Raw genomic sequence first — 22563 nt, 5'->3', positions numbered from 1 at the left:
TTCAGCATGAGCAGCTTCTTTGAAGTATAAAAGAACTTGAGGTTAGAGAGGACTTAAAAAGAATTTTCTTTAGCTGTAATAATAGATAAAGTATAAAGCAGGAATCCATACCTGACTGCTTTTAACAAATTCCAAATACCACCACCAACACAATGAGACACTAAGACAATTTTCATTATGCTGTGTTGTGCCCAACTGCATAATGTAATTTCACTTATCACAAATACGTTTCAAGCAAATGAATCAGTCAAAACTTATTCTCTTCCCAATTTTAAATTTTGTTCTGATGAATGGTCACAGACCTGAAACATTAAATCAATTTCTCTCTTCCCTGAATCTACCAGACCTGTTGAGTATTTCCAGCATTTTCTTTTTTTATTTCTGATTTCAAGTATCAGTTGTATTTTGCCTTAGTTATATATGACTTCAGTCACCAAATGGTTAAATAAAACCCTAAGAGCCCACGTACAACAAGTCAAAATTAGTTCAGTAGTGGGCGTCTGTTTCTTCAAGTGTGCATGCGCTTGTCCATGATCTTCACCTCTTGTCAAAGGAAAAGTTATAATTGAAGTAGTAACAATTCACCTTCCTTATTTACTATTGAATTGGCAACTAAAGCGGAGTCTGTAACTGTCCCTTGGGAATATTAACAAGCCACTTCTATTCAGCAGTAACCTTTATTGTTATTAATGAACAGCAAAAATCTGAGAATAATCTCTGATTTATTTGGCTTTACTGGTTAGTTACCTGCTAAATACAGTAGCTGTATTTTCAGTACAAAGATAGGCTATGTGCCAGTTAAACAAGTAACATTATCAGTAACAAAGATACAAAATTTAAAAATATGGATGATTTCACAGACTTAAAAAAGCAGCTATGTCCTACTAGTGTATAAAAATTTCTAAAATTTCTATAAATACAATGAATGCAGCAAGCCTACTATAAAATAGAGGTATACATATGGATAAATGCAGCTTTACAGTATGCACAGCAAAACATGCAACAAATACACACTGAAGAGATACAAAAATACAAATTCCAACAGAAGAATCTAAGAACACCATCTGAAATTCTTAAACTGCAAGCGAAGAGACAATGTGAAAACGAATAGTCGGAGAGAGATGGTGACAGTAGCCGGGGAGGGAACTATGCCGACAGTTGGAAGGCATTAGGCGTCAGACAGAGGCTTGTCAGGAACAGCTGCTGGTGAGTATTGATTGATAGTGTTTTCATTCTGTTTACTGAAGAGTTGCAGACAGTCCCAGGTTTGAGAAGGAGTGCAAGGCTGATGCATACATTCACAAAACACACACACACACACACAAAGTAATTTGACAGATGGCTTGAGCAACATCTACCACAGTTTCTTCAATACTTAATGTTTTAGAACTCTCAAATTCTTAGAATAATACATTTCATTTAAAATGTTAAAATTTAAGACAAAATTAGCACTGTTCTTTTTTATCCAAACTGCATTCATTTGATTGCACAGTAATACGAGAAATAAGACTTCATTATCAAACAAATTATCTAATTTTCAGCTTTGATTAAATGAATGAAAGATTAAAGACAAATGTTTTCTTTCAAAAATATCCTTAAATAAATTCAAGCAAAAGCATGCTATTTTGTCTATGGACTGTAGAACAGACATGCTATCAAAACTTGTGCTCTTTCAAGAGCAGTGTTAGATGAAGACAGTAATATACATATATAAACACAGTGCCGATGACTTGTTTTGTTTTCTCTTTTATAGGGAGCTTTTAAATTTGTCTGGCATAATTTCAAAGATTCAACAGTCATTAACACCAAGTTTCAAATCATGTACAAGTCATGATTGGGATTTACAATAGCAAAAGTTTCTTTTCTGTTCAGATGATTTACAAATGCGCTCTCACAATGGTTACTGGTCAGTTTCTTTGCATTGTGCACACTAATAACTTACAGAAATCAGAAGCAAAGTGCAAAACTCCATATCTGCCCATCATTGTAGACCACTTCTGACAGCATACAAGTTAGTTCAGCAACACAGATTACAGTCATCATTGATCATCATTTTCAAAATTCCCACCATTATGGTAGCATAAATGATTACATACTGAAGTATCATGCAAATACAGTAAAATGGCAAAAGTAGTAGAAAACTGAACAGTACTTTTCACAGATTTAAATTTAAATTGATTTCATATTTCATTTGATTCTGGATATTTTAGTTCTGTTTCAAAATTATTTGTTTCAATATGTAAGAATTGGATCGTATAAAACAATTATTTAAAATGAAGTTTCAACAATGTTATTTGAATACTACAAAGTTTTGATAGTGTGGAAGGATTTCAGAAATGTTTTCATTTCAGTGATCTAAACAACAGTCAGTGCAGATTTCATATTCTTCCTGGAATGTGCTCTTGATCAATTTCTTCAAGCAAGCTTATAAACTGACTGAAGCCTTCTCTTACAGCATCCATGTTCTCTACAGAACAAGGCTGAAGGATCCATTGCTGACCCCTTGCGAGTGGTTCCAGTTCAAAATATTTCTTAATCTGAAAAAAAAAGAAGCATTTTAGGTAACTCATTTATTATGGTCTACATACCAAATTGCTATTGGACAATTTTACAATGACAGATGAGATTAAATGTGATAATAGAACACAAGCATGAGATCATTGTCAATTTCAAGATTAGCCATTGCTGGTTTATTACATTGTAAATAATGTAGATGCAACAACAGTGTGAAAGTGTTATACTGAACAAGTATTCATGGCAAATCACATTTTTACTGAACATTATTTATGTTGCTAGCAGTTAAATTATATCATATGCACATTTCAGGTATCCTGCAAAGTATCATGGCTTATTGTTCACCGCTGTTATGTTGTGCTGTGCTGATTATTTTGAAAAATTAATATCCAGATTAGCACACTTCTCTTTTAGGATTTTATTGACCAACACATTTACAACTGAAGTAAAAGCTCATCAAATTTGACAACATTTTCTTATTAAAACATCCAACTGTGCTCATTAACTAGAGTGCACGTTAAATTAAGAATGGCATTGACATTCTTAGCATAGAATTCTCAAACAAATTAAATTCAGAAAAACTGATGCGTACCTGGAAACAAAGAAGAATGTTTAGAAATACCAGAAACATCTAGTCAGACTTTTAATGAGTGGCTTATTTAACCCTTCAACCGCTGAAGTCTCTTTAAGGTGTATTTGAATATTTCATTAACTTACTGAGTTCCATTTCCCTTCTTCAGAACTGGACTTCTTTTACTTGAAACGTTAACTCTGCTGTTTCTCCACAGATACTGCCAAACCTGCTGAGTTTTTCCAGCTTCCAGCACCTACTGTTTTATTTCATTCTCATACACAGCAATGTCTCAATGAAAGTCCATTAACTGGGTGTTTTGAAAAATATTGCTTTTAAGTAATTTATTTTGCATATATTTCACCAGGCCACGTGCTTCTTTTCGGCAATCTGATCTTCTGCCATTGCTAGAATTTCTCTTCAGCAAACTACTCAGGAATGACAACATTCATCAATGACTATTCCTCCTGTTCCCATATGGGATGGCTTCAGTTAGCGCTTCACTTAGTGGCAACAGTGTACTTCTCCCATAGCAACAATATTTCACACTTATTTTAATAGAAACCAAATTAGACATATGGTGCTGCCCTGTTTTAATCTCTCCCAGATTTTCAAATTTAATATCTTAAATATTGGATAATTCAAAATATACTGTTTAGAGTCAACAAAATTGTAAGTCTCAAAAAAAAATGTCCTGTATATTTGAACATTTATTATCTGATATCTTATTTTCCAATGCATGTTGATTACAGGAAGACTTACAGCTGCACAGGACTTCAAAAAAAGTTGCGTTATTTTAGAATGCATTATTTTATAAATCAAGTCATAGATTGAAAACAACATGGACTATGTAGTTCAGAAAGTACTGCTTCTTGAATCAGAAGATCATGATTTTTTTAATAAATGGGGCAACCATTTATGAACCAAGGATTTGTATCAGTTTTAATCTACCAAACTGTTTCTCTACGGATATCACTAGCAGTCAAATTCCATTCAATTCTAATTCATCATCAAAGAATCAAAGTGTGAGTGGAGATAGATGCAAAAGTGGCATTCAAAACAGAAGCATCAGCCATGATCTTATTGAATGGTTGAGCTGACTGGAGAAGCCAAATGGTCTACTTCTGCTCCTACTTTGTATGTTCAAATGTAAAAGAAGCATCATTTGGCCTATTATGCATTTGTCAACCTGGTAGAGTTATTAAATTTGTCACATTTTATTGTTCTGCCCCCATTGCCCTGTAAATCTTTTTCATTTAGTTATTGAATCAATTATCCAAAGGACGTTTGTAGCGTCCTTTAGCTACAAACACTGTTTCCAATAAAAATGGATCATTTTCTCAAGGCAAACTTTCAAACTTTTGAATACCTCTATCAAATCTCCTTTCAACCTTCTCTGCTCCAAGGAAAACAATCCCCATTTCACTCCACATAATGAAAGTCCCTGGTTCCATAATAATCTAAGAAATTAGACTTTGGAAATTCAGTAGCACTAAATATTCAATATATGAAACATAATAAAGCATCTTGTTTACAGACAAACAACTAATTGTGGTTGCTCTAACAAACTAATGCAACACGTGTTTTGCGTTATCTGCATATTTTGTTTCTCATTGAAAAATCAGAAAGGTCAGTTCACCATCTGGGAAGTGTACATGGAAAATAAACAGCTGGCAGTGGGTTACAAATCTGTACCATACTTGAGGGATTTGGATGACGTCAAACAGTTTATATAGTAATTCGAACCCAAGAGTCTAGTACAGTCTTGATATACTTCCAATCATCACTCAAAATATAGTCAACTTAACGTGTTTTTGTTCAGACCATTCCAGTTAGGAGGTTTTTCTTTAGCAATTTGACTTTCTGTTTGCACTGCTAATAAGCACAATTATAGTTAGTAATCCTTTCTGTGCATCTCTCATGTGATGAGAAAGGAGGCATTTTACAGTGTTGTCTACACCAACATTATTATAAAGTTACTCAGTAGCAGAAGACATTTTCTGAAAGAATGTACCACTAGATTAAAAAAAATGCCAATCAGTTCACTGATTTATTTTGTACTGACTGAATCGGAACATTTCTCTATATTTTCTAGGCAAAAAAGGCACTAGCAAAGAAAACATTTTTCCCACAAATTGCTTACACTGATGTCAGACCTTTTTGTTGGTTAGAAACAATCTATAGTGAACTTTTATACTATCTTCTTTACAAGATTATCCTTCAAAAATGTTCCTTTCACTTGTCCCTGTCTACCTCAAAATGAGATTGAACTATGTGGAAAAACCCCTGCAGCTCACTCATAGCTTTTATGGTATCAGCACACAAAATAAGATGTGACATAAATGGTATTAGAACACATTATATCACTTCATCAATGCAGTGACTATTCTCTCCAAATTTTGAGAAAGCATGCTATAAATTGCAGACAACAGTGTAATTTCCTTTAAATGATCCCATCAGATAGCCAAAATAACCTAAGATCATCTGCTTACAGAATATTTGAAGCATATAATTCCACTGTAGACATTCCAACTCTTCAGCTGGTAGATAGTAAATTCAAAAAGTATCTATATGCACAGACACTATACACAGCCAAGGTACTGCTTTGATACATTGGCCCAACCAAATTCTGCCTTGAGGGTTTTGAGAATTCCAGTACAGTAGCAAAAGATAATACCCTAAATCCAAAACAAACTTTGTCATTGTGTACACTCAAATTTCATTTACATACTTATCAGTTAAAAGTAAGAGTGCAAGCTCATTTTAATCAAAGCATTTAACATACAATTCAGATGAGTCCACATCATCTTAAACATGAAAAACAATTGTATCCTCATTACACACTTCCCAATCATTGTGGCTTTGTGGTTTATCAATAAAGTATGGTGCAGAACTATTAACTGATTCACAGTAAAAATTGTGTTTTGCTGCTTACTCATTCATACTTGTCAGCAGTAGGGAAGACTGTTGCTTTGAGACTGAATCACAGAGATCAGGGAATTAGATTGGATGATTGAGGTAACATTAACTAGTGCGCTCGTTGTTTGATGCACACTACAGCTGAAACAATTACAATCTGCATGCACTTTTTAATGATTGCTTACATAAATATTCAAATTGATTTCAAAACTTTTACAGGCAGCATAACGTCAAGCTCCTGCAATGTTATGAAATATGATTATGTTAAAATTGCTGATCATCAAGCAAATAATTTTGCTACACATCTCATGCCTATTCTTAATTTTTGTCTCTTCTGCCTAGAGTACAGTAGGTATCTATAAAGCTCTCAAAGCCGCCAAAAAGTTGGTATTTTGTGGAAGGCCATTCAATTCAAGGAAATACAGAGGATATTTATCTTGTCTTCAATTGACAAAGAGACTTTGAAATACCAAAGCTTCTACTGAGGAGTGCGAACATTGGCTAATTATCCATTTCTTGAACTAGGGAGATCAATCAATCTTCCTAGCAATTTGGATACGATCAACTAATTCAACTCTGGCCAATCTGGAACTCTCCTGCTACTTGATGCCTTAACAAGACATGGGGAAGATGTCATGAGTTAAAACTTTCAACGTGAGCAGATAATCAAATAGGCAACTCTACAAACACAGGTTAAACAGCGGTCCTCAAATTTATGTTATATCATTACATTTATTCTACTTGTGGTGATCTCATTTTCTTTGACAGAACTTGATCTAGTGACTATTTCCAAGTTATGTACCACTATCTGGGTTGAAGCAAAACAGAAACTCTAAACAATCTTGAACAATTGTTTTGCGATGGATTCATTCTTAATTTGATGCTACTCATTTTCCTTGCCCTCAAGACTGAATTAATAAAAATAATTGATACAGGCAGCATTATGTTCTTGATTAAAAAAATTGGAGGACTGCAACAACATCCTGCTGGATGCCTCTGGGATGCCCAAAGTTTCAAAGAGCCTAGGGATTTCCACTTGTGGCATAAAGCCTTCTGCACGTCATGTCAATCTCTAGTATACTACACTTGTTTGTGTCTTGACCCAAGGCTACAGTTAATGTTTCATATTACTTCAACTTCATGAAATTCAAAATAAAAATACATTGATTTACAAGATCAATGAACTTCACCAGAAGTTCAGGCTGATTTTCATTCCCTGTTTTAAAGACAAAAAAAAACAAATGGTCATAAATATCAAAATTCATCAAGCTTTCCATTATAACAACTTTCACTTTTAAATTCTTTCCAGTTCTCACCTAATTCCGATTGATAGCTGTCATACACTTCTATTTCCAACATACTCACATATCAAACAATTGTTGGCTCACCACCAATAAATGAATGGCAACTTGTTTCTAAATTGTTAAATGACCTAATCTTGTCAATATTTCTCAGCATAGTATTCCAAAACTATTCACAAAAATATCACATTTAATTTAAATTACAATAGATGCAACAACTTAGAGAACCTTGTGGACTACTTGACTGAAGGGAGCAAGTTTGTCAAATTTGCTGATACATACAAACATTTGAATTAGGAGTTGAAATACACCATTCAACTCCTTGAGGTGGCTCTGCCATTCAATACAATCATGATTGATCTGCTCGTGACTTCTAATCACATTCACACCCACCTGTAATAACATTTCACCCCCTTGACAATAAGAATCTAACTGCCACCTTTCAGGATGACAGCTGCAAAAATTTTACCTCATCTAGATTTTAAATGGGTGACCTCTATACTTAAGCTGCTACCTTAGTACTGGATTCCCCCATAAAATGAAACATCCTTTCACATCCAGCTTGTCAAGTCTCCTTGGGATCTTGGATGTTTCAGCCAAGCCACCTCTTACTTTTCTAAACTTCAGATGACAAGTGCAACCTGTCCATCTATTCCTCAGAAGATAACCAACCTACTTCAAGTATTAGCAAAGTAAATCTTCACTGAACTAGCTCAAACAGATTTATCTTTCCTTACACAATGAGACAAATTTGTGCAGTGTACTCCAGATGAAGTCTCATTAGTATTCTGTATAACTGAAACATAATATCATTTCCCTTGGTATCCAATTTCCCTCTGTAAGAGCACACTAACTCTTGATTCATGCACGAGGATACCTGGACCTCCATTGCATGTCAAAGCTCTGCAATCTCTCACCATTAGATAATATGTTTTTAAATGTTACTGCAAAAATTGACAATTTCACATTCTCCCATATTATACTCCATTTACCAGATCTTTGTCCAATCACCTGACCTCTTTATAACTTTTTGTAACTTTATGCTGTCTTCACAATTTCTCTTACCTATTTAAGTCATTTAAATTTACTACAAACAGTTGAAGTCTCAGCACTGACCTAGTGATACACCACTCATCACTAAACTGAAAAAGATAGTTTTGCCTAATCAGCTTCCTGTTAGCCAGCTAATATTCCATTCATGCAAATATGCTACCCTCTACATCATAAGCTTTTTTCCTCTCACAGTAACCTTTGTGGTGGCGCCTTATCAATGCCTTCTGTAAATTTAAGTACAATGTAGCCAATGGTTTCTCTTCATCCACAGCATATTTTAACTCTTCAAAAGATCTTCAATAGATGATTTCCATCTCATTAAACCATGTCAATTCTATCCAATTACCTTGAATATATTCAAGTGTCCTGCTGTAACTCCTTTAATAATAGCCAACATTTTCCCTAAGACAGGTGTTAAGATAACGGATTTATTCCTTGCTGCTCACTGTCTCACTCCATTTTTGAATTAAGGTGTCATATTTATTATCTGTAAAGAATGGAGCTACCAATAATGTAATGGAGCTACCCCTGAATCAAGGGAGTTTTGTAAAATTAAAATCAATGTAATTATAGAACATTACAGTGCAGTACCGGCCCTTCGGCCCTCAATGTTGCGCCGCCCCGTCATACTAATCTGAAGCCCATCCCACCTACACTATTCCATGTACGTTCATTTGCCTGTCCAATGACGACTTAAATGCACTTAAACTTGGTGAATCTAATACCGATGCAGGCAAAGCATTCCATACCCTTACTACTCTCTGATTAAAGAAACTACCTCTGACATCTGTCTTATACCTATCTCCCCTCACTTTAAAGTTGTGTCCCCTCGTGTTTGTCGTCCCCATACTTGGAAAAAGGCTCTCCCTGTCCATCCGATCTAACCCTCTGATTATCTTGTATGTCTCTATTAAGTCACCTCTCAACCTTCTTCTCTCTAACGAGAACAGCCTCAAGGCCCTCAACCTTTCCTCGTAAGACATTCCTTCCATACCAGGTAACATCCTAGTAAATCTCCTCTGCACCCTTTCCAAAGCTTCCACATCCTTCTTATAATGCGGTGACCAGAACTGTACACAGTTCTCCAAGTGTGGCCGTACCAGAGCTTTGTACAGCTGCAGCATAACCTCCTGGTTCTGGAACTCAATCCCTCTATTGATAAAGGCCAAAACACTGTATGCCTTCTTAACAACCCTGTCAATCTGGGTGGCAACTTTCAGGGATCTGTGTACATGGACACAGAGATCTCTCTGTCATCTGCACTCCCAAGAATCCTACCATTAGCCCAGTACTTTGCATTCTGATTACTCCGGCCAAAGTTTATCACCTCACACTTGTCCACATTAAACTCCATTTGCCACCTCTCAGCCCAGCTCTGCATCCTATCTATGTCTCTCGGCAACCTACTACATCCTTCGTCACTATCCACAGCTCCACCGACCTTAGTGTCATCCGCAAATTTACTAACCCACCCTTCTAAGCCCTCATCCAGGTCGTTTATAAAAATGACGAACAGCAGTGGACCCAACACTGACCCTTGCGGTACGCCGCTAGTAACTGGACACCAAGATGAACATGTTCCATCAACTACAAACCTCTGTCTTCTTTCAGCAAGCCAATTACTGATCCAAACTGCTCTGTCTCCCACAATCCCATTCCTACACATTTTGTATAATAGCCTACTGTGGGGAACCTTATCTCCCTGGCTACTTCTTTTACGATCAGAGAATGAATTCTGTCAGGACTGGGACACTTACCAACCCACAGTTCCAATAATTTACTCACTATCACTTTGCTGTTGGTCGCGATTTTCCTGAAATTTTTTTCGCTTTTCCATTTTCTGATATTTCACTGCTCTTTGGATGAGATTTGGATCCTTTAAAAAGGTAGATTTTCCTTTGCGAGGATCTATTTTTGCTGAGAGTTATGAATTACTGCTTTAAATGCCTGCTATTATTTGCTTACTATCATTGCTACTAATCTATCTGCCCAAGTCAATTTAGCTATCTCTCTTCTGATTTCAATGCAATCCCCCTTATTTAAGTTAAGCACAGTCAGTCTGACTCAATTTTTCATTCTCAAATTGAATATTAAATTTTATCATATTATGATCACTACTTCCTATGGATCTTTACTCTGCTTCATTACCAATGATCAGTTCCAAGATAGCCTGCTCCCTGGTTGGCTACAGGACACTAAATTCCAGAAGTCAGACAAACAGTGCCACACATCAGACCTCTGAGAAATGTTTAACACATGGGATCAAAGGGACTGTAGCAATATTGATACAAATTTGCTGAGTAATAGGAAATGGAGTAGTGGTCAATGGATATTTTTCAAACTGGAGGCAAATTTGTAGTGGAGCTCCCCAGGGTCAGTAGTGGGACCTTTGCTTGTTAATGATCAAGGTCTTAGTGTGCTGGAGACAAATTCGAAGTCTTGCAATGGTACAAAACTTGGATGCATTGTAAACCATGAGGAGGACAGTGCAGAACTCAAAGACCAGAGTAAAGTTGGAGCAGTAGGAAAACAGGAGGCAGATGAACGTCAATGTTGAGAATCTGGTTTCTTTCCTATCGGAAGGATATTGTGAACCTTGAAAGGGTTCAGAAAAGATTTACAAGGATGTTGCCAGGATTGGAGGATTTGAGCAACAGGTAAGGTTGAATAGGCTGGGGCTGTTTTCCCTGGAGCGTCAAAGGCTGAGGGGTGACTTCACAGAGGTTGATAAAATCATGAGGGTCATGGATAGGATAAATAGACAAAATCTTTTCCCTTGGGTGGGGGAGTCTAGAACGAGATGGCATAGGTTTAGAATGAGAGGACAAAGACATAAAAGGGACCTAAGGGGCATGGAAAGAGGTGCCAGAGGAGGCTGGTACAATTGCAACATTTAAAAGGCATCTGAATGGGTACATGAATAGGAAGAGTTTAGACAGATATTGGCCAAGTGCTAGCAAATGGGACTAGATTAGATTGGGATATCTGGTTAGCGTGGACAAGTTGGACTGAAGGGTTTGTTTCCACGCTGTACATCTCTATGGCTCTATGTGAGTGTTATGTAGACAGGTCTACAAGGGGCGAAGCCACTTTAGATTTAGTACTGGGTAACGAGCCTGGCCAGGTGTTAGATTTGGAAGCAGGTGAGCACTTTGGAGACAGCGATCACAATTCTGTCAGGTTTACTTTAGTGATGGAAAGGGATAGGTGTATTCCATCGAGCAAGAGTTACAGCTGGGGGAAGGGAAATTACGATGCAATTAGGAAAGATTGAGGAAGCGTAGAATGGGGAAGGAAACTGCAGGGGATGAGCACATTAAAAATGTGGACCTTATTCAAGGAAAAGCTCCTGTGTGTCCTAGATAAGTATGTACCTGTCAGGCGGGGTGGGGGGGGGGAAGATATAAAACGTGAGAGCCGTGGTTTACAAAGGAAGTGGAATCCCTGGTCAAGAAGAAGACGACTTATGTTAGGACAAAATATGAAAACTCAGTTAGGGTGCTTGAGGGTTACAAGGAAGTCAGGAAAGACCTAAAAAGAGAGCTCAGAAGAGCCAGGAGGAGACATGAGAAGTGGTTGGCGGATAGGATCAGGGTTAACCCTAAGGCTTTCCATAGGTATGTCAGGAATAAAAGTTAAATTAAGGCCAATCAAGGATAATAGTGGGAAGTTGTGTATGGAGTCAGAGGAGATAGGGGAAACACTAAATAAATGTTTTTCGACAGTGTTGACTATAGAAAATGAAAATGTTGGCAAGGAAGAAACAGAGATACTTGCATCTAGACTAGAAGAGATTGAGGTTCACAAGAAGAGGTATTAGAAATACTGCAGTGTGAAAATAGACAAGTCCCCTGGGCCGGAAGGGATCTATCCTAGGATTTTCTGGGAAGCAAGATCATTGCCAAGCCTTTGGCAGTGATCTTCAAATCATCATTGTCTACAGGAATAGTGCCTGAGGACTGGAGGATAGCAATTGTGGTTCCCTTGTTCAAAAAGGGTAGTAGAGACAACCCTGGTAATTACAGACCAGTGAGTCTCACTTCAGTTGTTGGTAAAGTGTTGGAAAAGGTTATAAGAGATAGGATTTATAACCATCTACAAAAGAATAATCTGATCAGGGACAGTCAGCACGGTTTTGTGAAGGGTAGGTCGTGCCTAACGAATCTTATTGAGTTTTTTGACAAAGTGACCAAACAGGTAGATGAGAGTAAACCGGCTGATGTGGTGTATATGGATTTCAGCAAGGCGTTCGATAAGGTTCCCCACAGTAGGCTATTATACAAAATGCGGAGCAATGGGATTGTGGGAGACATAGCAGTTTGGATCAGTAATTGGCTTGATGAAAGAAAACAGAGGGTTTTTCCAAGTATGGGGACGGCAAACACAAGTGGACACAACTTTAAAGTGAGGGGAGATAGGTATAAGACAGATGTCAGAGGTAGTTTCTTTACTCAGAGAGTAGTAAGGGTATGGAATGCTTTGCCTGCATCGGTATTAGATTCACCAAGTTTAAGTGCATTTAAGTCGTCATTGGACAAACGAACGTACATGGAATAGTGTAGGTGGCATGGGCTTCAGATTAGTATGATAGGACGGCTCAACATCAAGGGCCGAAGGGCCTGTACTGCGCTGTAATGTTCTATGTTCTATGATAGATAAAGGAGGTGCAGGAACAGATGGACCTGGATATATGTGCATATATCATAGAGTCATAGAGATGTACAGCATGGAAAGAGACCCTGCGGTCCAACCTGTCCATGCCGACCAGATATCTCAACCCAATCTAGTCCCACCTGCCAGCACCCAATCCATATCCCTCCAAACCCTTCCTATTCATGTACCCATCCAAAAGCCTTTTAAATATTGCAATTGTACCAGCCTCCACCACTTCCTCTGGCAGCTCATTCCATACATGTACCACCTTCTTAAGGTTGGCAGAGCAGGTAGAGAAAGCAGTTAATATCCGGGGCTTTATCAATAGGGACATAGTGTACAAGAGCAAAGTCATGACATACAACTTGTGCAAGACACTTGTTTGACTTCAGCTGGAATATGAAGTACATATTTGGCAGCATGCTATTTGAAGGTTATGACTACATTAGAGTGTGTGTAGAAGAAGTTACAAGAATGGTTCTAGGGATGATAACAAGTGATAATTAATACAATTAATTGTAAGTCAACAGGATGGTCCAAACCCACCAGTTTTCCAGGAGACTAGTTGATGTTAACGATATATTTCAGTAATAAGCTTTTTAACTGCTGACTTTATATTAATTATAAACACTAGAAATAAAGTGCATTGTTTGTGTTAGACTAACTAGAAACCATTCTATAGTTTTATCATATATTTCTACACTAATTTCCATCTTATACAAGGTGGTAAAGTGGTGTAACTTCTGATGTACTCAAGATATTACTTTTTATTCACATGAAGCTAATGTTACATTTACGTTGCTCACTATACACAGGAAACAATTCTTGACATGCGACATATCCAAATGAATTTTCATTACACTCAGAGTAGCAAACCCTTTTAGAAACTTGTATTTAATTTCATGACTAGATCATATCAATGGATTGGTTGAATGTGTGCAGAAACATGCAAATAGAATTTAATATGCGGAAGTGTGTCATTTGGGGAGGATAATCGAAACAAGTGATTTTTAAAAAAAAAATCATTTCTGGGACATGGACATTGTTGGCATTTTATGCCTGTCCCTGGTTGATTTTGAGAAGGTGGAGGTGAGCTGCCTTCTTGAACCATTGATACATTTCCAAGTCAGGATAATGAGTGGCTTGGGAGGCGTTGGTGGTAGGGATGGTATGGTGGTTGTAGAAATCTTGCAGGTGATGCATCTGATGCCCTTGTCCTTCTAGATGGAAGTGGTCATCGATTTGGAAGGGACTGTCTAAGGATCCTTGGTGAATTGTTGTAGCGCATCTTGTGGTTAATAGACATTAAGTGGCAGGACATGAGAAAAGTGAGAAAAAAAACAGAAGAAACCTGGAGTGCATCTCGATGGTTTCCTTAAGGGAGTTGGGCAGAATGGGTTCATAAAGTGAGCAAGATGATAGACAACATACTTTCCTTTCTTAACCAAGACAGAATAAAACAACAAAGATTTTATGTTGGTGAGAGGGAGAAAGCTAAGGCGACGGGGCAAAAGTTCAAAGGAGTTGTGAGGGGCATGTTTTTTAAAAAACCTAGAGTGTGGTAGGAGCGTGAAACGTGCTGCCAGAGATGATGGTGGAGGCAGATACAATAGGGACATTTAAGAGACTTTTAGACAAGCACATGAATATGCAAGGAATGGAGGGATATGGACAAAGGCCAGGTAAGAGGGATTAGTTTAACTTGGTGTCATGATCAGCAGAATAACAAGGAGATTGTATACAGTTATACACTGCCTTGTAAGAAGGATATAATCACACTAGATAGAAGACAGAGAGGAGATTTAGAAAGATACTGTTATCAATTGACAAGTTAAATATGAATTGAACTTTTGGATATGCTAGGATTCCTTTCTTTGGAACACTGATGGCTGAGGGCCAATAAAAATGAATGGTCTAGATAGAACCAATAGGAACGGCCTTTTTCCATTAATAAAGGGGCAATAACAAGAGGGATTTAAAATAATTGGCAAAAGGATTGGAAGAAAGCCAGGGAAAGGGCTTTTAACCAGAGGAGGGTTGGAATTCACAGTCTGAAAAATGATACAAGCAAAACCATGATATTTAGAAGGTACTTAGGAATGCATTTGAACAATAGTACAGGTGTTACCTTCAAATGCTTTAGGCTTCATATCTCTCTCACCAGGAAAAGCTGTTTGTGAGTTGTCTGTAAACCTGGAAATAAAGTGGCAATGCATCGAGGCAACATGGAATATTACATTACTTGTTACTTGCAGAGGTTTTTAAAAAATATTTATTGTTAATTATTTGTTGTTGAGAGACTTTTAATAGGAATAGTGTACCTGAAATGAATTTCTGAATGGGCAATAAATATGTAATGAATTGAATTGAGACTAAAAGCTGGAAAGTGCATTTAGGTTGGATAGCTTTTTATCCACAGACAAACAAATAAGCTAAATGACATCCCACTGTGCCATAAATTACAAAATAACTTGAAGAATCACAGTACAGTCGAATAGGTTTGCCACTGGAACAGCCTAGTCCAATTTTAACAGTTTAAAGTGAAAGCACAATTATGACAATTGGTACTATACACTTAGCATGCTTGTAATGAAGGTAAAAATGCTGCTTCATGTGATTCAAAAAGGCAGTTCTAGGATCAAGCTCTAAATACCTTATCTGTGAATATTAGTCCTATTCTTATTTAATATAATCAAACTCTCTACATTACTTTCCTGTGACACCACAGATCATACACTGATTGGAACTGAAAGCCTAGCTTGGCAAAATTATTCTAAGGCCTACAGCAATATTTGTGGTTGGCTGACATTCAATTCAAGCCACCATCTTGCCACATTTCCAAGCCTTGTTGTGGAAATGCTACATACTTTCGCCTGCCCACAGTTCCAAGCACTACCTTCTTTTGCCAGCTGTTCAATGTTTTCCATCAACAGTGGAGTGGACAGGGAACAAACAGGAGCTGAAAACATATCATGTTTCTCTATCTCAGACTCAGAAGCATAGCAAAGATGGAAGCCCTCATCTGGAGGTTAGTTATTCTGAAATGTGGTTTCCAAATTTACTACTTAGAAGGAGGAATTACTCAAAAATAAACTACTGCAGCATATTAACCTGAAATGATCCTTTAATTCTAGTGGACATTATAATGACGACTAGTGGAACTAATTAATTCATTAAAAAAAAAGGACAACAAAATAAAAATGGATTCCAGTATAACCTTTGATTTGTATATAAACTCTAATTTCAAATAGGTTAAGTGTACCTGCACTTAAGGAGCTATTGGTTGTTCTTTTAAACGTCAGGATTGAATTCACTATTTTGTATTTACACAGAAAGAACAAAACAAAAGAAAATGGGAACTGTCAGCTTATGTAAAGACAGACCAGACTTTTGTCTATTTTTTTCGCCACAAGGAACAGTCCATTTTAATGTGTCTGTCTGTTAAAAAATACATTTGACCAAAATAACCATTGTAAATACTGAATTCTTCCTCAAGGCAAGTACACATAACAGACCAGACTGTAAGGCCATTATTCAATAAATCCATTAAAAATCAGATTTTCCTTTTAGTTAATCAAATTGAACTGTAAAGGGAGAATAAGTTGGAAAATTTGTACTCCCTGTATATCAAGAACTTTAGAGCCAGACTTTCATGTCTACAACAATTGAACCATATCAAATCAAGCTGACTGCAGCCATTAAGCTCGGTATTGCTCAATGCTAAAGGGTAGGTTCTTCTGTTGTGAACTATCTAAACTTTTAAGTAGCAGCTTTTATTATTACTATTATTTAGAATCTTATTAAGTAGCACCAAATACATGGGATTTAGATCCATATATACTGTCTGCTTTGACTTCTTTAACAGAGTGATTTAATTTTTTACATTTGCCATTTTGCTCCTTAATAACATTCTGTTTATAATACCTTAGATAAATTTAAAATCACTTAAATATGGTACAGCACTGGAGCAGATAAAATAATTAAGTGTGGATTAGCAGGGATAAAATCAATAATTTTTTAAAATCAAATCTATATTTACAAAAATGTCCTTTTATTGTGAAGAAAATTAAAAATAATGCTACATTTATGCTGAAAACTAAGTTAACTCTTATTTACAATTCTACAGACATACTGTGCTATCACAGTAATAGCAAGACACATCTAACACTAATAAACCACTGTTGATATATTGATTACTCAATATCTAGCAGAGCTTAGTGTTTTATGGCCTTTGGTTATGTCTATAGTAAGACATTACCTCACCCAGTTGCTGTTAACCGCTTTCACACAAACAGCTCATAAAAAATTAATTTTGTTAATGTAGATTTTGCAAACAGAATGAAAAATACGAGTTTTAAATGTGGTACATTAATCCATCTGTCAATGTACACTCAAAATCCATTAAAACAATTGAAGAAAGCATCCCTTTAGCTAATTTGAGTCAATATCTGATGAATCAAAGGAGTCTCAGCCAGTATATTATTCCAAAAAGCAATGTTAAACAAATGGCAGTCTAGAAGTATAGACTAATATACAATATATATCAAGGGGACATAACAAGTAGAAGTTCTAAAATTAAAACATCCAAGAATAGCAATTATGATGTCTGAAAATGCCTTGTAAAGACAACAGTCACTTATTAAATGGTCTAGCAGACAATGTTAAAGTCATAAATAAAATGCTTTCAGAAAAGGATGTTTCTTGTAAAATGATTCCATTAATACTTGAGACGTCTATCTAATTACAAACAATGTTACTACACGGCAGGAGCCTGGCAATGCACTCATTTGGTCACATATGAGCAAAAAAAAAAGACTAGTTGAAAAAAAATCACCCATGATCTTACTTTAAAAAAAAACTCAAAGATTGGAGACATATTATGAACATATGATCCCCCCACCCACAAATCTTAATATCCTGTTTCTCTAAAGTCATTACATTAATAAAGTAACATTCTGTCAATGGTTATTTTGTATCAGCATGTTGTATTGTGTTTTTGTTTACATTTAAAAATCACAGTAATGAACTAAAGGCAGATAGCACAAATAATCATGTTATGTTTAGGTGGCACTGAGGTTTTTTTTTGAAAAGAGCTTGAAACATTGAACTGCATATAACATTTATATTCTTGAATTGGTGGAAAATAAATAACTGATGTTGCCATAAAAGTTACAGAGTTTGAAGATCATAGAAGATTCTGGATTTGTAGTTTAGGGGGAAACAGAGTCCAGGAGACCATTATATCCTAGTACTGTGGGAACAAGAACTATGAGGCCACACACAAAAAAAAGAGGAATCTAGAAGTAGAAGAAAAACATCACAATAATCTTCCAAACCTGGACTTCTTTGATGGACATTCACTTTACTGACAGCTTTATATAAAAGGGCAATCAAACTTCTTCAAGGAAGCTTTAACAATTCAGGGGATAAAGGAGATCTACTTGGGGTCAGGAGGTAGAGTCTAAGAATGTCAACATATAAAAAAGGACGAAGGGTGGAGCATCAAAGACAAAGTTGTAGCTGCTGGCTAAGCTGTGACAAATGTGAAGAAACTATAGCTTTTTATAATTAAAAGAAACACTGTTAGATAAAATCACATACAATATAAAGACTTAGTAGATCAGTTAGTGAACTGCAGGATAACTGAAACCTTAAATACATTGAGGACAAATGATGTAGAAAGGTGCTAACAAATTCAGTGAAAACAATCAATCAATCAGATAGCAAACAGCAGATAGGGCTGAATGATGAATAGTAAATGTCAGGTTTTCTTCTTTCAGACCAAACAGGAAAATATATTCTTCCACAAAAAGATGTATATAACCCAAGGAATGCCATGTTTAAAAAAATTAATTCACATGATAAGGGCATCACTAGCTACGTCAGCATTTATTGCCCATCCCTAATTGTCCAGAGGGCAGTTAAGAGTCAACCACATTGCTGTGGGTCTTGAGTCACATGAATGCCAGACCAGGTAAGGATGGCAGTTCCTTTCCTAAAGATAATTATTGAACCAGATGGGCTTTTCCAGCAATTGACAATGAATTCATGATCATCAATAGACTTTAATTCAAATTCCCGAGATGGAATCATCAACTGGCTCTCTGGATTAACTGTCCAGGGACAATACCACTAGACTGTCACCTTCACAGTAATGAAAAAATGTCAGAGCCACCAGTCACAATATCTCCACAGCAGTCTTAAAGAAGCCAGATTGCTAATAATTAGAGATTTGATGAGAAAATGGATTTTGATACCAGGCAATTAAAAAATAGGAAGGTGCCTGGCTCTAGAGAACTTCAAGTCAATGATAATGGTTTTGTTGAAGTATTCAAATACAGAGTTCCAGAGCTTTCCAACACAGGCAACAAGCTTTCGAGTTCAACAGTGTCAAAATGCAACTGATGCTTGTGCTCAGAATCAGAAGTTTCAAGGTAGTGAATAAATTAAGGAGCAAGCTCCATAATTTTGGATTTTTCTAGTTACAGATCGGTTAAACACTAATAAAGCTACTAAGAAAGCTACAAATGGACTGAAAGAAAGGTATTTAAGGCAATATTTCAAAATGTGGGAAATGAATGAGCCCAAATAGGCTCTTCATCATTCAGCCATGAACAGCATAAACAAGAATGGCAAGGGCAACATGGTTGGATCTTTATGATTAATGATAACAGCAGAACAGCTTATGATCAGTTTTGCTTAGTTTTTGCCTCATTCATCTCTGGATCAAATGGTTCTGAGTTTAAGTCCCTTATCAGACAGGCATTGCATTAGAAGTATCATTGATTCTGTGAATGGCAGATCTAATGGAAGGTCAGGTGCATATCAAAGGTGGCATTAATAAAGAAAACAGCAAGCAGTGTTTTGGGCATCTGGTAAAGATTCGTCCTTTTTAAATTTCATTCATTTGTCTGCTGTTAAGAAGTTGCTGCTGCAACATGATAACTGTATTTACTTAAGTCACTGCAGTTTAAAAAGTAATTCATTCTATGCAGTAATTAAAATTTTTTTACATTTCATGCTATACAATTTCCAAAATTACTTAGAATGGAACAAAATGCGGAAATATAGAAATTATTCCTTATTAAGGTTAAAATTACTTAAATGCAGGTGAAAAGTGAAACTTATCTTTAAGGTGAGCTGGAACGTGTCACAGGCCAATAAAAGAGGCTGGATTCACGAGAATTTTTAAAAAAAAGCTTTGGCAGGGTAACAGAAGCTATGTTTCTAGGATGGGAGATTGCAACACTTTATATTTCATTTCAATAAGGGTTCAGTCAGCAGTTTGAAATGTAAACTAGAGATTAGAAACAAAGCTGAAGTTGTCTTGGGATACTACAGACTAACCAGTGGACCAATTACACAATAACAGGTGCGTGGCTTTGAGGGGTCAGTTATCACCACCAAAGCACATTCTGAGTTCAACTGAGATCATCCAATGAGTGGAGTACTGGGATTCTGCATACAGATTATGTGAAATGTTCATTCAGGCCTCACATCAGATTTATAGAGATGCTTTCAAGTCATGAGCATGGTAGCTCAGTGGTGTGTACAGCTGCCTCACAGCGACAGGGACCTGGGTTCAATTTCAGCCTCAGTTCCTTCTCTGTGTGGAGTTTGTACATGCTCCTAGTGTTTGTGTGGGTTTCCTCCAGGTGCTCCAGTTTCTTCCCACAATCCAAAGATGTGCAGGTTAGGTGAATTGGCCATAATAAATTGCCCATAGTGTTCAGGGATGTATAGATTAGGTGCATACGTTAGGGGTAAATATAGGGTAGGGGAATGGGCCTGGGTAGGTTTCTCTTCGGAGGGTTGCTGTGGATTTCTTGGGCCGAAGGGCCTGTTTTCACAATGTAGGAATTCTAAGAAATATATAACCAGAATACAATCGAACCCAGCGGACATTTGAGGAAAGGAGTGAGGGAAGAAATTTTGCAATAGGCTGCCTCCTGAACAGAAACATCTTTTATATTTGTCCATTTTTCAAACCTTCAGTGGCCAGATGCAGTCATTGTCTAAATAAAAGGAAAATAATAGGGACATGGAGACTGTAAATAATATGAGAAAATGCTGGAGAAATTCAGCAGATCTGGCAACAGCTGTAGAGATAGAAATATTGCATTCCATTCTGAAGAAAGTCATTGGACTCGAAACTTTAACTATGTTTCTTTCTGCACAGATGGTGCCAGACCTGCTAGGTTTTTCCAGCATTTTCTGTTATTGCAGCAAGTTCCCAGTTTTTGTGGGGAGATAAAGTAGAAAATGGCAACAATAGCTGAACAAAAGACCTTTACTATATGCTGTTACTTGACATTCCAGCACTTGGTCTCTTGGCAATGCACTACAGATCAATCATGCCATAAAGATTTGAAATAACAATTACAGTAAATTAATTTGTGCTCAGGCAATCAGTAAACTTGAACTATGTTACAGCCCAGAAGCATGTATGGATTACACACTGAGGCCTGTAGAGTCACAGAGTCTTACAGCACGGAAACCGATCCTTTGGTCTAACTTGTCCATGCTGCCCAAGTTTCCGAAACAAAACTAGTCCCAAATGCCTGGGTTTGGCCCGCATCCTTCTAAGTCTTTCCTATTCACATTATAACTTTTAAATGTTATAACTATATCTGCAACTACCATTCCCTTTGGCAGTCTCATTCCACACACAAACCATCCTCTGTTTGAAAAATAGGCTTTGCATCACTTGCTGCAAATCTATTAGTTTCCAATTCTTGCTGTGACCTTTCAACAACATTATTGAGACAGTCATTGATAAGACAGCATCTGTGTTTTTTTTAATTATCAATTCATAAAGCCAAAGATACCATTGTACACAATAGGAAGCTTGCTTTTTCTTTCTTTTAAATACTAAATTGCTGATTCCTTGTGCTATTCTTTTGTGCAGTTTGAAGAATAAGAATGCAGCTTCCTGGGATGTGTCACTTTTGTCATTGTGTTTTGACTGGAGTTAAAACAAGAGTCACTTGATTCTTGAGTGTTTTGCCCTTTGTTGTGGATGTTTATGGATCCTGAGCTAATGGTACAGATTGCACTAAATGGAAAAATATAGTGGACTGAAGATGGTTTACTGTCAATGTGCATTCACACCTCTATCTTGTAGAGATACTTGAGGCGAGAATCAAATGGGCTTTCAGATGTCAATACTAGCCACCCAGTTACAAGAAATGTTTTACACACTTACTGAAGCTCGTAATGAGAGAAAAAAAAATAAATCGAGACGTGAAATTAAAATATCACAGGTCCAAACTATTAAAAGGAGAATATCAAAGCAATATCAGGAAGCTATTTTTGATAACAATATGACCAAAATTTGACATAGATATTAGGTGGCAGAATCGAAAGTTCTGAAATCACATCAGATATAACAGCACGGTGGCTCAGTGGTTAGCACACTGCTACCTCACAGTACCACAGTCCCAGATTCAATTCCAGCTTCGGGTGACTGTGTGGAGTTTGCACATTCTGTGCCTGCGTGGATTTTCTCCATGTGCTCCGGGTTTCCTCCCATCATCCAAAGATGTGCAGGTC

General features: G+C 36.8%; 1 protein-coding gene across 3 annotated transcripts in view; it reads right to left on the bottom strand.

The window, feature by feature from the left end:
- Positions 1 to 703: 703 nt before the first annotated feature.
- LOC140477681 (ADP-ribosylation factor-like protein 15) overlaps positions 704 to 22563 on the bottom strand; it is a 291815-nt gene continuing 269955 nt past the window's right edge. For all 3 annotated transcript variants that reach the window (XM_072571623.1, XM_072571621.1, XM_072571622.1), the window contains exon 5: positions 704 to 2537. In XM_072571623.1, the coding sequence (XP_072427724.1) occupies positions 2379 to 2537 (159 nt within the window). In that variant the 3' untranslated portion in view covers positions 704 to 2378. The remainder of the gene's footprint in view (positions 2538 to 22563) is intronic.

This window comes from Chiloscyllium punctatum, chromosome 1 (genome assembly GCF_047496795.1).
Source record: "Chiloscyllium punctatum isolate Juve2018m chromosome 1, sChiPun1.3, whole genome shotgun sequence".
Taxonomy (NCBI): Eukaryota; Metazoa; Chordata; class Chondrichthyes; order Orectolobiformes; family Hemiscylliidae; genus Chiloscyllium; species Chiloscyllium punctatum.
Note: the sequence above shows the minus strand (reverse complement) of the source record. Positions and strands in the feature narration are given on the sequence as shown.